Source organism: Lepidochelys kempii, chromosome 6 (genome assembly GCF_965140285.1).
Source record: "Lepidochelys kempii isolate rLepKem1 chromosome 6, rLepKem1.hap1, whole genome shotgun sequence".
Classification (NCBI taxonomy): domain Eukaryota; kingdom Metazoa; phylum Chordata; order Testudines; family Cheloniidae; genus Lepidochelys; species Lepidochelys kempii.
The window spans coordinates 100,926,131-100,939,832 of NC_136385.1; the positions used below are offsets into that span (position 1 = coordinate 100,926,131).

The window sequence follows — 13,702 nt, forward strand, 5'->3', positions numbered from 1 at the left end:
TATGCAGTAGTAACGGTTCCCCTCCTCTCTCCAAAAAATCGTGCATCATCAGCAGGATTTAAACCCTGAAACTTCATCACTATAGCACAGCTTGAGCTACAGCTAACTATATTAGCAAGTAGAAAAAGACTTGCTCTGGTGGAAGTGGGAGAAATGTGAGGAGGAGCAAGGTTGGTTCTATCTTCTCTCTCTCTCTCCCCCCCCCCCTCCAGTGGAGGAGGAGTACCTTCCCTATCTTATACTTCCAAGAAGTGGGGAAATGGCTAAGTAGGGCTGTGTGCTGGGTCAATGTACATAGGATGGGGATTGTCAAGGGGAGTTCAGCCCATCTCTCCCCTCACTCCCCAAGAAGCTGTCTGCTGCTGTTGTTAATCGGTGTCACGTGTGATGCTCCTGCCTTGGCAATGTGAGCCCAGCCTTAGTTTGCAATGTTAATGTTCAGTTATTTTAGTATGCTACCACAATTTTGTTGACAAGGCAAGTAACAGAAGGGAATGGTGGTTTTTTTCATAGTTCAGATTTCAGCCAAAACTGAACAGAATGAAGGGACAGAGAAAAGGCATTTCTCTGTCTTGTGCTCTTTTCTCCTACCAAATTTGACTGTTTAATAATGGAGGTGTTAGAGCTTTTCAGTAAAAAAAGTCATTCTTTTCTATTAGAAAATGGTAGGCAATCTAAGTATGGGGTTTGTTGCTACCAGCTCACTCTACAATAATTTGCAAGAGCTGGGTTAGTGTACTGAAGCCTAAATATTTTGCACTATTTCTAAACTTAGACAATCTTGTGTTTATACATTGGAAAATTTAAGTGAGCCCTCTTATAGTTGCTGGAAAATATAGGGGCTGGAAAATCTATTATCTTACCCTGTGTTGCAGATTCTACACTGGTGTTCCAGATCCATACGGATTCTTTTTGGTACTAGAATGACTTTCGTGTTCTCTGAAGGTTTCAAATATTTTAAGTTTTAGGTCCCCAAATTCACTTGCCATAATATTGCCTTGAAGTTGTTGGGATTCCCCCCCCCCCCCCCCTTAGGTGTTTTGCCTTCTCTAAATGGTGACGACAGTACTATAGTGTTAATTTGAAAAATATAATGTTTTGGGTATTTTTTTGAATTAAATACAGTCTCCATCATAATGTATACAAAGACTTGTTTGTATGCAGATATTTATTTTCTTTTAAGAACTTCGCGATGAAGCCATCAGTGGCTAACAAAAAAAAAAAATTGGGATCCCTTTTCTTCATGCATGCCACGTGTGAGGATTTTGTTACATATTCCTGAACCTAAAATTCTGATTTATTTTCTGAGTGTCACTTACAGTTTAACAATGGTATTTAGCTGTACCTTCAGATGTACATTTAAAAATATTTGTATATGGGATATTCACCTGGTATTCTTACATTTTAAAACCCCTTAATGTTTAATCTATGACTTGGCAAATGTGACCAAACTGAAACAAGAAACCAAGCTATGTCTGAGATATTACTTGCTGTAAATCTACTTCTGTTATGGAAAACATCTCTTTGGTCTTGAAAATGTAGAGGAGTAAAATAATCTGGTAATGGTGGATAATGGACGACAGAGGTCACATCAAGTAGTTTGATTTAGTTACATTGCTGTTCCATGTATGGGTTTGTTTTGTTTTTTCATTGTTTGATTCCATTTCTTATTTCACTCCTCCTTTTCTTATTCATTCTAGGAACCTGATTGTGAATTCACAGTTTCTCAGGTAAAAAAATTTCATAAGTACCAGTATTTGAAAAAACACTGAGAATAGTTTATAGCATGTTGTATAGTGATGTTTGTTTCATTTAATTCCTTAGGGCTTGTCTACATAGAGACTTAGTGCATGGCAAGCCAGGGATGTGAATCTACAACTATGTGTGTAGCCCCACTCCGCCCCAACCCTGTTCAGCCCCTAGTCCTGCTCCTCCCCCAACCTCAGCTCTCATTTCCTTTTCACGCCCATGCCAGCTTCACCTCTAGCCTCAGCTCCTCCCCCAGCCCCAATTCCGTCCCCAGCTCCACCTTCAGCCCCAATTCCACTACTGAGGAAGCCTTGGCGGTACAATAATGGGGGGAGGGGGGGAGGCATGGACAGATTCCGTTAATGGTAAGGGGGGGCACAACTGGAAAGTTTGTGCACCACTACATTAATGTATCCTTACAATTTCGTATTAGGATAATTCTGAAAGAAGTAACAGAAAATTGCTGTGCGTGGTATTGCAGTAAAGGATTAAAATAGGCTGTTTTTTAAAACCTGTAGTTGGTACTAATAAAATGGAATATATTTAAAAACTTGTAGATTTTGGCCTTATTGTGTAAACTGAAAAGCAGAAAACACATTCCATATTAGAATAAAACAACATATAGCAGGAACTGCTACAAGTTTTTGGTAGAAAAACATTAGGGCTTGAGCTCAGATTTGGAGATAAATGGTGCTTCTCTGTGTAGCTGGTGTGGTGGGCAAAGATCTTGCTTTCTTAAGATCTTCTATAGTGCTCCTCATTGTAGCATCTACCTTATTCTTGCACTTTGTATAGACAGTAGAGGTGCTGAGCAACTCCAATTGAAGTAATTCAGAATGAGACTACTCAGTGGCTGTTATGAAGTGCTCAGCATCTCAGAAGATGAGACCATAGGTGAATAAAACCAAATTGTTTCATTATGGACAGGAAAATTGGTTACAGTTATCTGTTTTGATGGAGAAAAGTATACTTTTCGTTTTCTCTTCAGAAGAGTCAGTAGCCAAGTAAAATTGTTCTAACAAAGCCCTGTATCACTTTACACTGCGTAAATAGTAGATTATATGAAAGGAGATGTTTTCACAAATCCCATTTTATTTTTCAAAAACCTATCTTGCTATCTTGCCATGCACCTTTAGCATCTTTTTGTACATTTATTATTTCATCTGAAAATTTGTATGCTTCCTTTAGTTAACCAGAGGGTTAAAGTGATTATGTTGCAGTCTATCTACATTTTTTGGAAAAGGGAGGGGGAATTCCACCAACTTTGTTACATACACACACCAGCATTGGATTTATTCAGTACCTACTTCTCTTATGGGTCTTGTATAATTAACAGATAACAAGGATTGTGGATCATCCTCTTGTCTTGCAAGATAAAAAAAATCCCTATATGCATGCAACCTTTAAGTTCCATATTTGGTAATGTTCCATCTATTGCTGCTTTGATCAAAACTCTGATAACTGAAGCATTGCCATAAGCAATACTCTGATCTGAAGTCTGATGTGTAATTAGGTGATAGTATGTGATTTTTAAGATCATTGTTGTCTATACAATGCCCAATTAGTAGTTTAACATAGAAGCACAGCCTAAGGGCCCTAACTTTCCAATAGCTGACTGATAATGACAAAAGGATGCATGTTGCTTTTTTAAAGAAGTTGCCTAGTGCTTCTTGTTGGTGAAGAAGAGCGAAGATTTATCTAGGCCTTACCGATACTAAAATTGGCCTCTTTCAGCAATTGGTTTAGCTGTACCAGTATAAATAGGGAAGCTGCAAATTTCATGGAAAAGCACTACAAAGCAGCTTTTCTTATGTATGCTAGGAGTTGGCATTGGTTCAGCTACACTGATGTCTATACCAGCAATTTGCTGAAATTGGAGGTAAGGCATCAAAAAGAGGAATATAGCATGGAAATGAAATACTTGTATGGAGCTTCATGAAAATATGTAAAGGTAAGATGAACTTTTAACTGCAAATATTTAATGAAATTAAAGGTTGTCACCAAAATTACAGGTTAAGAAACTAGAAGAAAAAGTAGACCTGGATTACATTGGAATTGGCTAAATTCAAATTGCCCTAGTCTGTTCTTTTTTTTCCTATTAGTATTAACAGATTTCCAAATGTGGCTGAGCTGGCTGTTTGGATGCAGTCTCTTCTCCCAGCTCCTAAATGAGGAAAAGTCTCTGAGTCAGTCTCTATTAAAATGTGGTACACATTATGAAAAGTTTGAGGTTCCTTCTATAGCAGGCCCTCCAGTGTTCCTGGATTCAAAAAAAGATTTGTCCTTGTGTGTTTGACCCCTTTGGTTTCATTTAGAGAAGAATTAACCTTGCTATTTCTCATTTGCAAATATTAAGCATGCTTTGCTAATGGTCTGTTTAGGCCAGTGTCAGGGAAGAAATAAACCTGATTATTTTAATAAGTCTCATGCTGGGATGTTTATGGTAGTCTGTTCTATGTCTGAAAGAAAGTCAGTGATTGATCTTGCAATCCTTTTTATCATCCTAGGCCTGTAAGTACATGTATATTAAGTTATCAAGAAGGGAACTGGATCTGCGATGTTAGTTTTCCAGAGTTTCTATTTAACCACTGAAGCTTTTCCCCTCTGGTTTGAGAGGTGAAACAGCCTACACTGAGCAGTTCATACAGCAAAATCCTTGAGTAATTTACTATTCCATGTAATACTCCAAGTCAGTGGTGGGCAACCTGCGACCCATGGGCCACATGCAGCCAGTCAGGGTAATCCGCTGGCGGACTGCGGGACAGTGTTTACACTGACCGTCCGCAGGCGCAGCCGCCTGCAGCTCCCAGTAGCTGCGGTTTGCCGTTCCTGGCCAAGGGGAGCTGCAGAAAGCAGCCTAGGGGACCTGCTGGCTGCCACTTCCCACAGCTCCCATTGGCTGGAAACAACAAGCTGCAGGCGGCCATGCCTGCAGATGGTCAATGTAAACACTGTCTCATGGTCCGCCAGCGGATTACCCTGATAGGCCGCAGGTTGCCCACCACTGCTTCAAGTTGTTCACTTGAGCTATTTGCCTGTCCAATTCACCATCCAATGCTGCAATGGTATTGTGCAGTTAGTTAGACTTAGTATATCAGATGTACATGTTTACTAGTGGTGATTATTCTGAAGCAAGGAGATTTGGATTGTCCTTTTTAAAGGCTGCCTGTATTGAAACTGAATAGTGTTGTAAGTGTTAGCATTCAAGAGTCCTACTTGATAACTTTGTTCCCTACTGATTAAGATTTTCTTTTCCCCTGTGCACTGAGCTGCCTAGGGTAAGGTACATAGGGCCGTGATTTGCCTTCCCCTCTTGTAATGGTGTGGCTAAGGGGAGATTGACTGTTGGTGATTTGGAACTGAGGCTGGAAATGTTTCCAGCCATGGAACCTCAAGCAATTGCTTGTTCCAAAGACCAGTCCTAATGTTTTGTATTTATTACAGTGCATCAAAATTCTGCCACCTGAACCAGTCAGTCAAATCACTACCTTGCTCACCTCAAGCAAAGTATAAAATATGAAGGGATTAAAAAAGGTTAACCTACTAAAATTAAATGTTTTAGTTTATTTGCTTTATCCTTATGTAGGCTGCTTGGAGTTTGAAAACACGAGCTCTAACGGAAATGGTTTATGTGGATGAAATTGATATAGATCAGGAGGGAATAGCAGAGATAATTCTTGATGAAAATGCCATTGCTCAAGTTGCACGTAAGTACAGACTTTCACCTAAATGTATTAAAATGATGTAAATTCTTTGTGGCAGGACTGTCATCTAGTATATAATTGTACAGTACATAATGTTATAGGGACCAACCTACTGTTGATTTTTAGTCATTATCACAATATAAGTGTTCAATAATATAACATGGCATTGTAAAAGGTACATTGAGATTCAGCTGAAAGAAAAATAGTTTTGTTTACTAAATTTAGCAGTTTAATAGATTTTTAAATCTGTTCAGTTATGTAAAGCCCTCATCTCTTAAGGAATATAATAGCAGCATACCTAGCCTGGCATCAGGATGCATCTACTGTCACAGTTTACCTTTACTTGGTACCTTGAGTTCCTCTCTGGCTGGGCAGTTCATTTGGCGTGTACTTTATGCTGCTGCTTTGGCCTTTCAACCAAAGCAAAAGTCTGCTTTCAAGGCAAGATTCCTCCATCAGTCTTCCACTCGGGTTCAGTAATCCTTTTCCCCTCAGTGCATGGGTTTCTGTACCACTTCTCTAGGAGGTAGCACTGGTGGAGGTAGAAAGGACACGGATCCTTCCTCTAATATGTGTCCTACCCCTGGAATCCTAAATTGTGATTAGCAGTATGCCCTAATCTAAGACTGCTCTGCTGTGCTGTTTCCCAGGACCATTTCCTAGAAAGCTTGTTGGTGGTATGGCCTTTCCTAGTACACAAGCCCCTCCCCAGAGTCCTTCTTTGGCCCATCTCTAGGTCTCCTCTCTGGCCCTTTCCTGGCTTCTTCCAGTGTCTCTCTCAGGATTCCTCACCATCTGCCTTTCTCAACAAGGAGTCATTATGAAAAAATATAGTCAGCCTGTAATTAAAACAAGGACTGAAAAGGAGATGACCTCTGACTGGCATCTTAGAGAAAAATTGCCAGTAGCTAATAGATTAAGTTTATATCATGCAAATGAATGTTAAGCCAGGTGTATACAAATAAAAGTAGTTATCTACAGTAGGCAAGTTCAAGAGAGCTTTTGAAAGGAGAGCAACAGTTGGTTGAATAAGATAGGGGAGAACCCTCTAATAGCTGAAAGGCAGAGACCCAGCCTCTGAAAAAATGGTCACACTATTTTATTTATGTATTGATTTCTATAGCACTCAGGATAAAAGTGACTAATGACTAAGGGGGATACTTCTGGAGAATTTGGGAATTGAAGTATATCAAGAGTTAATCTGAAAGAAAATTAGAACTTGCAGCGTGCTAAGGAATTTGGCTAACCGACGTGGGTGGCAGGGAGCTCCTTTGCTAAAGCAGAAGAACAGGGTGATTTACAGTTCTGGATGCCCCAAGAAAATATCAAAAGGTCTAATCTGGACTACAAGGTCCCTGTCTTGAGGACCAGGTCCTCATTCTCTTTAAGGACCTTAGGGTGGCTATTTACAAACGTTAAGTGATAATACTCTTATTTTGTAGGCCCAGGAACTTCTTTGAAACTCCCTGGAACCAGTCAGGGTGGAGGTCCCAGTCCAGCTGTTAGGTATCTATTTCCTTATGTTTGGCAGCTTTAACTTGTAAATATATTAAATTTAGGATCTGCACATTAATGTAACATATTAAGTTTAACAAATTACAAAATGTTAGGTTTAAATGTGTAGCGTTTCTGTATTGATAAATTGGTGGAAATACCACTTCTATTCCAGGATGGCTTGAGAAGAGCAAATATAGTACCTGTCTTTAGAAAAGGGGTGGGGAAAGGAGCTGAGGAATTATAGACCAGTCAGGCTAACTTTGACACCTGGAAAGATACTGGAACAAGTGTATTAAACAATTTATTTGTTAAGCACCTATAGGATAATAAGATGGTAAGTAATATTTGTCAAAAACAAATCTTGCCAAACCAATTAAATTTTTTTCTTTGTCTGGGTTACTGATATAGAGTGGATGGGGGAAGCAGTAAACATGATCTATGTTGATTTTAATAGGGCTTTTGACACAGTCCCATGTGACATTCTCATAAGCAAACTAGAGAAATATGATCTAGATGAAGTTACTGTAAGGTGGGTGCATAACTAACTGGTTGAAAGGCTGTACTCCAAGAATAATTACCAATGGCTTGCTGTCAAGCTGGAAAGATATCTGTATGTAGTGAAGGCCCTCAGAGGTCCGTCCTGTATTTGATACTATTAAATGTTTTAATTAATGACTTGGCTAAAGAGTATCCTTATAAATTTTGCAGATTAAATCAAGATGGGAGGGATTGCAAGCACTTTTGGAGGATTAACATTCAAAACAACCTTGAGAAATTAGAGAATTGATCTTAAATCAACAAGATGAAATTCAATAAAGACAAGTGCAAGTACTACACTTACAAACAAACAAAAAAATCAAATACACAACTACAGTAGTACTGCTGTAAAGGATCTGTGGGTTATAATGGATCACAAATTGATTTTGAGCCAACAGTGTGATGCAGTTGTGAAAAAGGTTAATATTATCTAGGATGTATTCATTACCTCCTGTGTAAGACATAGGAGGTAATTATCCCACTCTGCTCAGCACTGGTGAGGCCTCAGCTGGAATAGCATATTCAGTTCTGGGCACCACGCTTTAAGAAAACTGGAAACAAATTAGAGAAAGTCCAGAGGACAGCAACAAAAATGATAAAAGGTTTAGAAAACCTGATGTATGAAGACAGGAATAAAAACTCGGTACATTTAGTCTTGAGAAAAGAAGACTGAGGGAGGATCTGATAACAGTCTTCAAATATGAAAAGGGCTGTTGTAAAGTTGATAGTAATAAATTGTTTTCAATGTCCACAGCATGTAGGACAAGAATTTGCATAATTTGCAACAGGGAAGATTTAGGTTAGATATTAGGAAAAATTTTCTAACTAAGAGTAATTAAGCTCTGGAATAGACTTCTAAGGGAGGTTGTGGAATCCCTATCCTTGGATGTTTTTAAGAATAGGTTAGACTAACACCTGTCAGGGATGGACAAAGTTTACTTGGTCCTTCCTCAGGCCAGGAAGCTAGAGTAGAAGAGCTCAAGGTCCCTTCCAGCTCTACATCTCTATGATTCTATGAACACATTTCCCTCATCTGCTCTTCATTTTAATATTTGTTGATTCAATTTAGGCCAGTGACTCAGTCAGGAAGACCTGTTACAGGGTTTGTGCGACCCAGCACACAAAGTGGACGACCAGGCACTATGGAACAGGCTATAAGAACTCCTAGAACTGCTCATACTGCTCGCCCAATTACTAGTGCTTCTGGAAGATGTGTCAGACTAGGAACGGTGAGTGACTTGGCTTTACTACTGTGAAGGATGGCTTTCCCTTCTGCGATGGTGTAGTTGAGCTTAAAAATTATGTCTGAAAAAAATCAAACTTGGGAAAGTTAGCTCAAGTAGATAGCCAAGCTCTATATTTAAAAAAATTGAATAAAATGCTATCAAACCTTACTTGTGTTTAAATATGCATAACATTTCACAAAATTTCCTGATTCTTCACTCACTGAACTCCATGAAGAAAACTGCTTCAACAGAAGCAGGATGGAGCCCTCTCCAAGTTTTCAACATTTTTTTCTTTTTTTCCCCACTGTTAGAGAGCAATAGTTTCTTTAAAATCACCAGTGAGTTACTAAGATTAAATCTGGCTAAATTATGCTGTGTTAGTGAAATCACCAATAGTGTGTCTGGCTTGAAGACATAATGTAAACCTGGGTTTTTTTGGTAGGCAAAAATTGTTGTTGAACTCCTGCTATATATGCATATAACCAGTTCTTCCCAAGTCTTTGCAAAAAAAGCGTTTTTTTAACATACTCTACAGTTATAATTTATGTTTTTTTCCATTAAAGGTTTTTTCAGCTGATATTTGAAATGTATTTGTATAGTGTAATGGGTTCATTCTGTTTAACACTTTTTTTTTTTTTCAGGCCTCTATGCTCACAAATCCAGAGGGTCCTTTCATAAACTTGTCTAGATTGAATTTAGCAAAATATGCTCAAAAACCAAAGTTAGCAAAGGTATGTGACTATTTTGGTCAATGTTCTGCTATATTTAATATCACTTCAGTGTTAATTTACCGTTAGTCTCTCTCGTCTTCTAGATTTTTAGGACCCTTTCCAGCCTAATATTTCCTTCACAGCTGCTGGACTATGGGAGTGCCACAATCTTTCAAGGTCCAGCAGCTGAGGAGTCTGTTCGCTACTCAGAGAAGTACTCACTCTCTTGTTAGCAGTACTAACACATTGCATTAGGTATTTCTCAATGCTAACAATCCTCAAATCCCCAATATTGTGGTAAATTGGGATTCGGGAAATAGACTTGTCTTATAAATCCAGAAATGAAGTGTCCAGCAGCAGTATTTAGAACCTCAATTGTCCTAATATGGGGTCACCTATTTTTCCCCTCCACCTCCTTTAGATCGGGAAGGCTTTTTTTTTTTTTAAACAAACAAGACACCATCTGTGTGAGCACAGACATTGTACTTGGACTCAAATATACTCTGACATCTTTGTGTCCATCGGAAAAAGTAGCAAAGGCTGTTCAAACTAAAGCCTAACCTGTTTCTCCAGCCAACCATGTCTGAAGAAATTGCAGTCATAAGAGGGAGGGTCCTAAGGACTTCAAGAAAACATTAGGTCTTTCCCCTATTATGCCCCAATGGATGGAGCTGGAAGACCTCTCACCAATATATTCTTCTTAGTTCTCTCTCCTTCCCTTTCAAGATCTAAGATTAAGAAACTCCAACAGGCTGTTCAACCCCAGTAAGGGGAGATGGACAGGTCCAGTACAGGATATCAGCAATTCATTTACAGAAGCTCATTCCCTCCTTCCTGATCCAAGCTGCATAACTTCTAACTGCAGAAGGTTGTATGTGGGTGGCAGCCTAACATAGTAAGGCCAATGTATCTTCTACATAGGTTGCCAGACTCAAAATAGACACTCCAGAATCTGAGACCACAGGTGTGCATGTACCCTCAGTATATTTTTATAATGCTGTTTGTTCTAATAAACCTCCTTTGAAAAAAAATAAATGGGAATAATTACTGTCCACATATCCATTCTATGCTATTATAAAGACGACATTAAATTCCTTAAACTTGTAATCTTAAAGTGAGAAAACGTAATGTTTTTTCAGTTTACAGAATTGACGTTATTTTAAGGTGTATTTATGCTAGGTCCACAAATATTAGCAGTGTGACCCAGACTAGAAAACGTTTGTGAAGAGGTAAAACTGAATCAAAGTTTAAAACGAGGCATTGAACATACATAAACCATTATTACATTATGGTGATAGAACATTCAGTTACTTTCAAGAAATATTACATCAGCTAATGGATCTTGAACCATGCATACAAGACGGACAAAAGGCAATAAAATACCTTGTTCAGCCTCTAAGAAGAGAATTTTGTGGATGAATTTGGAGTATGAATAAAAGTCTACACTGTTAATCTAAAAAAGATTTAAAATGTTTGGATTTTTTCCTTCACTTTCAAAGCATGACTTACTTCCCTTTTTCGTATTAGGTCTGTTTTTCCACGAGCATTAGTGCTCATAATTTTTTTAGTCTGTTTAGTTCTCATGATTGACAGCAAGAGAAACTGAAGTCCTCTACCAACTCAACAAGTATATCAGTGTGCCTTCCCTCACAAATGTAACTCAGTCCTTACCTGAAAGATGCAAAGATGATCTTGTTTCATGTTTTGTCATTGGGTCACCTCTCAATTGTGTCTCTTTACTAGAGTGCTTGAGTTGATGTCTTTATGTGGATACCTGCCCACAAGGAAGTGGACTGATAGCCACAGTTCACTTTGCATAGGCCGCTGAAAGGCTATCAGATGGGCTGATTCTCTTCTGACCTGAGCTGTATTTGACTATTGACTTAGAGGTGGAAGTCCCTTTTTTGAGGCATGCAATCGTGAGCATTGCACATCTGCCTTTAAATCTGTTAATGGCAGTCAGCCTATCTAGGACTGTAGTTAATACACACTTATTGGTACATTGTTATACAAAAACAAACCCTATCTTTATAAAGGTCTTAAAGAGGAATATGTGGGCGATTCCTGAAGCCTAGATAGGTGAGGATTTCTCTTGAAATCTGAATCCTCTTTTCTTCTAAGCGTAAGGCATTTAAATAAAAATTTCATTAAAATGTGACAGATTTTTTAATCAATCAGATGGTGTTCTGTATGCAAATGTGTGTACTGCAACTAAATGTGCAGATTTGGAAACTCTGCATGCAGATGGATAGTTAGGTTGCTTGCATACTCACATTCCAGATTGACACCTTCAGTTGCAGTAATAATATGCCATAGAAAATCATAGAAAATGCCATAGAAATTTTTACTCCTGAGGGCATTCTGCAACAAAAAAAAATTAAAAATTCTGCGCACAATATTTTAAAATTCTGCAAATTTTATTTGTCAGATAAACGTGGAAGCTCCAGAATTGCAGTGGGGATAACAGGCCACTGGCAGCAGAGAGGTGGGAGATCAGACTCAGCAGTGGGGCTGTACCCAACCCTGACACAGCGCAAGGACTGGGCCTGCCCCAGAAACACCCCAGGGCCTTCCCCTCCATACCAGGTGTAAGCAGGCAGGCTCAGCAAGGCACGATCCAAGTGTGGAGGGACTTAGTGTGGGGGGATCCAGGTGTGGGTTGAGAGGGTTCTTTTGGGGGCAGTCTGTGTGCGGATGGCTCAGTGGGGGATCTGGACGCACAGGACCTTGTTGGAGGGTTCTGGGTGCAACGGTAATGGGACTCTTCAAGGGGGGTTAAGGTGAAGGTAGTTTGGGAGGGTGGGGGGAGTCTGGGTGTGGAGGGCTCAATATGGGGGATCCAGATGCTGGGGAAGTAGGGCTCAGTGGGATGGGGATCCAGGTGCAGCTGGTTGGGGCTCGGTAGGGTGGGGATCCAGGTGTAGGTGGCTCAGCGGGGCGGTTCAGGTGCAGGGGGGAGTGGGGCTCCTCAGGAGGGGTTCTGGGTGCAGCAGGGAGCTGTGAGGGTTTGAGGGGATCTGGATGCAAAGGGGTTGGGTGGATGGGGGAGCAGCTCCCTGTACAGTGATTCCTCCTCCTGCAGCTGAGGAGCTATGGGTGCAGGAAGCACGAGGGAGGGGAAAGTTTTCAGAGCTTCCTACAGCCAGGGAAAAATCTGGGGGTGAGTCTGACACAGCCCTGGATGCTGTGCAGGGGAAGAGGAAGTCCCGTCCTCCCAAGCCCAGCCAGGACTAGCAGCTGAGCCCGGTGCATGGTAGAAACCACTAGCCAGGTCTTCCCCAGTCCTGCCCCATAGTGATTTACCTAACTGCCAGCTGCCTTGGGCACCCAAAACACGCTTCTGGGAAGGGACACATGACCGCTCTTGTGGCTTCCATTTGCTTTCCCCTCAGAAAGTCACTTTTCTGTGAAGTAAAGAAATCTGTAGGGGACCTAAATTCTGCGCATGCACGGTGGCGCAGAATTCTCCCAGGAGTAAGAAATGTAGGACTGGAAGGGTTCTCAGTAGGTCATTATTTCAATACCTGCACTGAGGCAGGATTAAATATTGTCTAGACCACCTCGAGAGGTGTTTGTCTAACCTGTTTTTAAAATCTTCTGATTGAGATTTTACAGCCTGCGTAGGTAAATTGTTCAATGATTAACTAACTCTGCTTACCATTAGAAAGTTTTTCATAATATCTAATTCTCCCTTGCTGCAATTAAAGCCCATTACTTCTTGTCCTATCCTCAGTAGTCAAAGAGCAGTTTATCACCCTTCTCTTTAGAATAAGCTTTTACGTACTTGAATATTATTATGTCCCCCTTCAGTCTTCTTCACTAGAAGAAACAAACCCAGGTTTTTTTGGTCTTTCCTCATAAGTCATGTTTTCTAGACCTTTGATGATTTTTGTTGCTCTCCTCTGGACTTTCTCCAATCTGTTCACATCTTTCCTAAAGTGAGATATCCAGAACTGGACACAATACTCTAGTGGAGGCCTTCTCCGTGCTGAGTAGAGTGGAAGAATAAATTGTGTCTTGCTTACAACTCTCCTGCTAGTACATTCCAGAATGATGTTTGCTATTTTTGCAACAGCATTACATTGACAACTCATATTTAGTTTGTGATCCACGTATGCAAACACATGCATACATTTTTTTAAACAGCATCTGTCTTGAAAACTTAGCATTTTTTCAAAAGCTGAAGTGAATCATCACTTTCAGCTCAGAAGGGGCTTAGGCTAATGAATCTTACTAGACACATCCACAAGGAGCAAGTACAATTATCAATGTTAGAAAG

At 40.0% G+C, this 13,702-nt stretch overlaps 1 protein-coding gene across 1 annotated transcript in view; it reads left to right on the forward strand.

The window, feature by feature from the left end:
- Positions 1-13,702, forward strand: part of TTC8 (tetratricopeptide repeat domain 8) — a 73,646-nt gene that overhangs the window by 20,020 nt on the left and 39,924 nt on the right. The window contains exons 2-6 of the mRNA XM_073349394.2: positions 1,701-1,730; positions 5,336-5,456; positions 6,896-6,959; positions 8,557-8,716; positions 9,355-9,444. Of these exons, the coding sequence (XP_073205495.1) occupies positions 1,701-1,730; positions 5,336-5,456; positions 6,896-6,959; positions 8,557-8,716; positions 9,355-9,444 (465 nt within the window). The remainder of the gene's footprint in view (positions 1-1,700; positions 1,731-5,335; positions 5,457-6,895; positions 6,960-8,556; positions 8,717-9,354; positions 9,445-13,702) is intronic.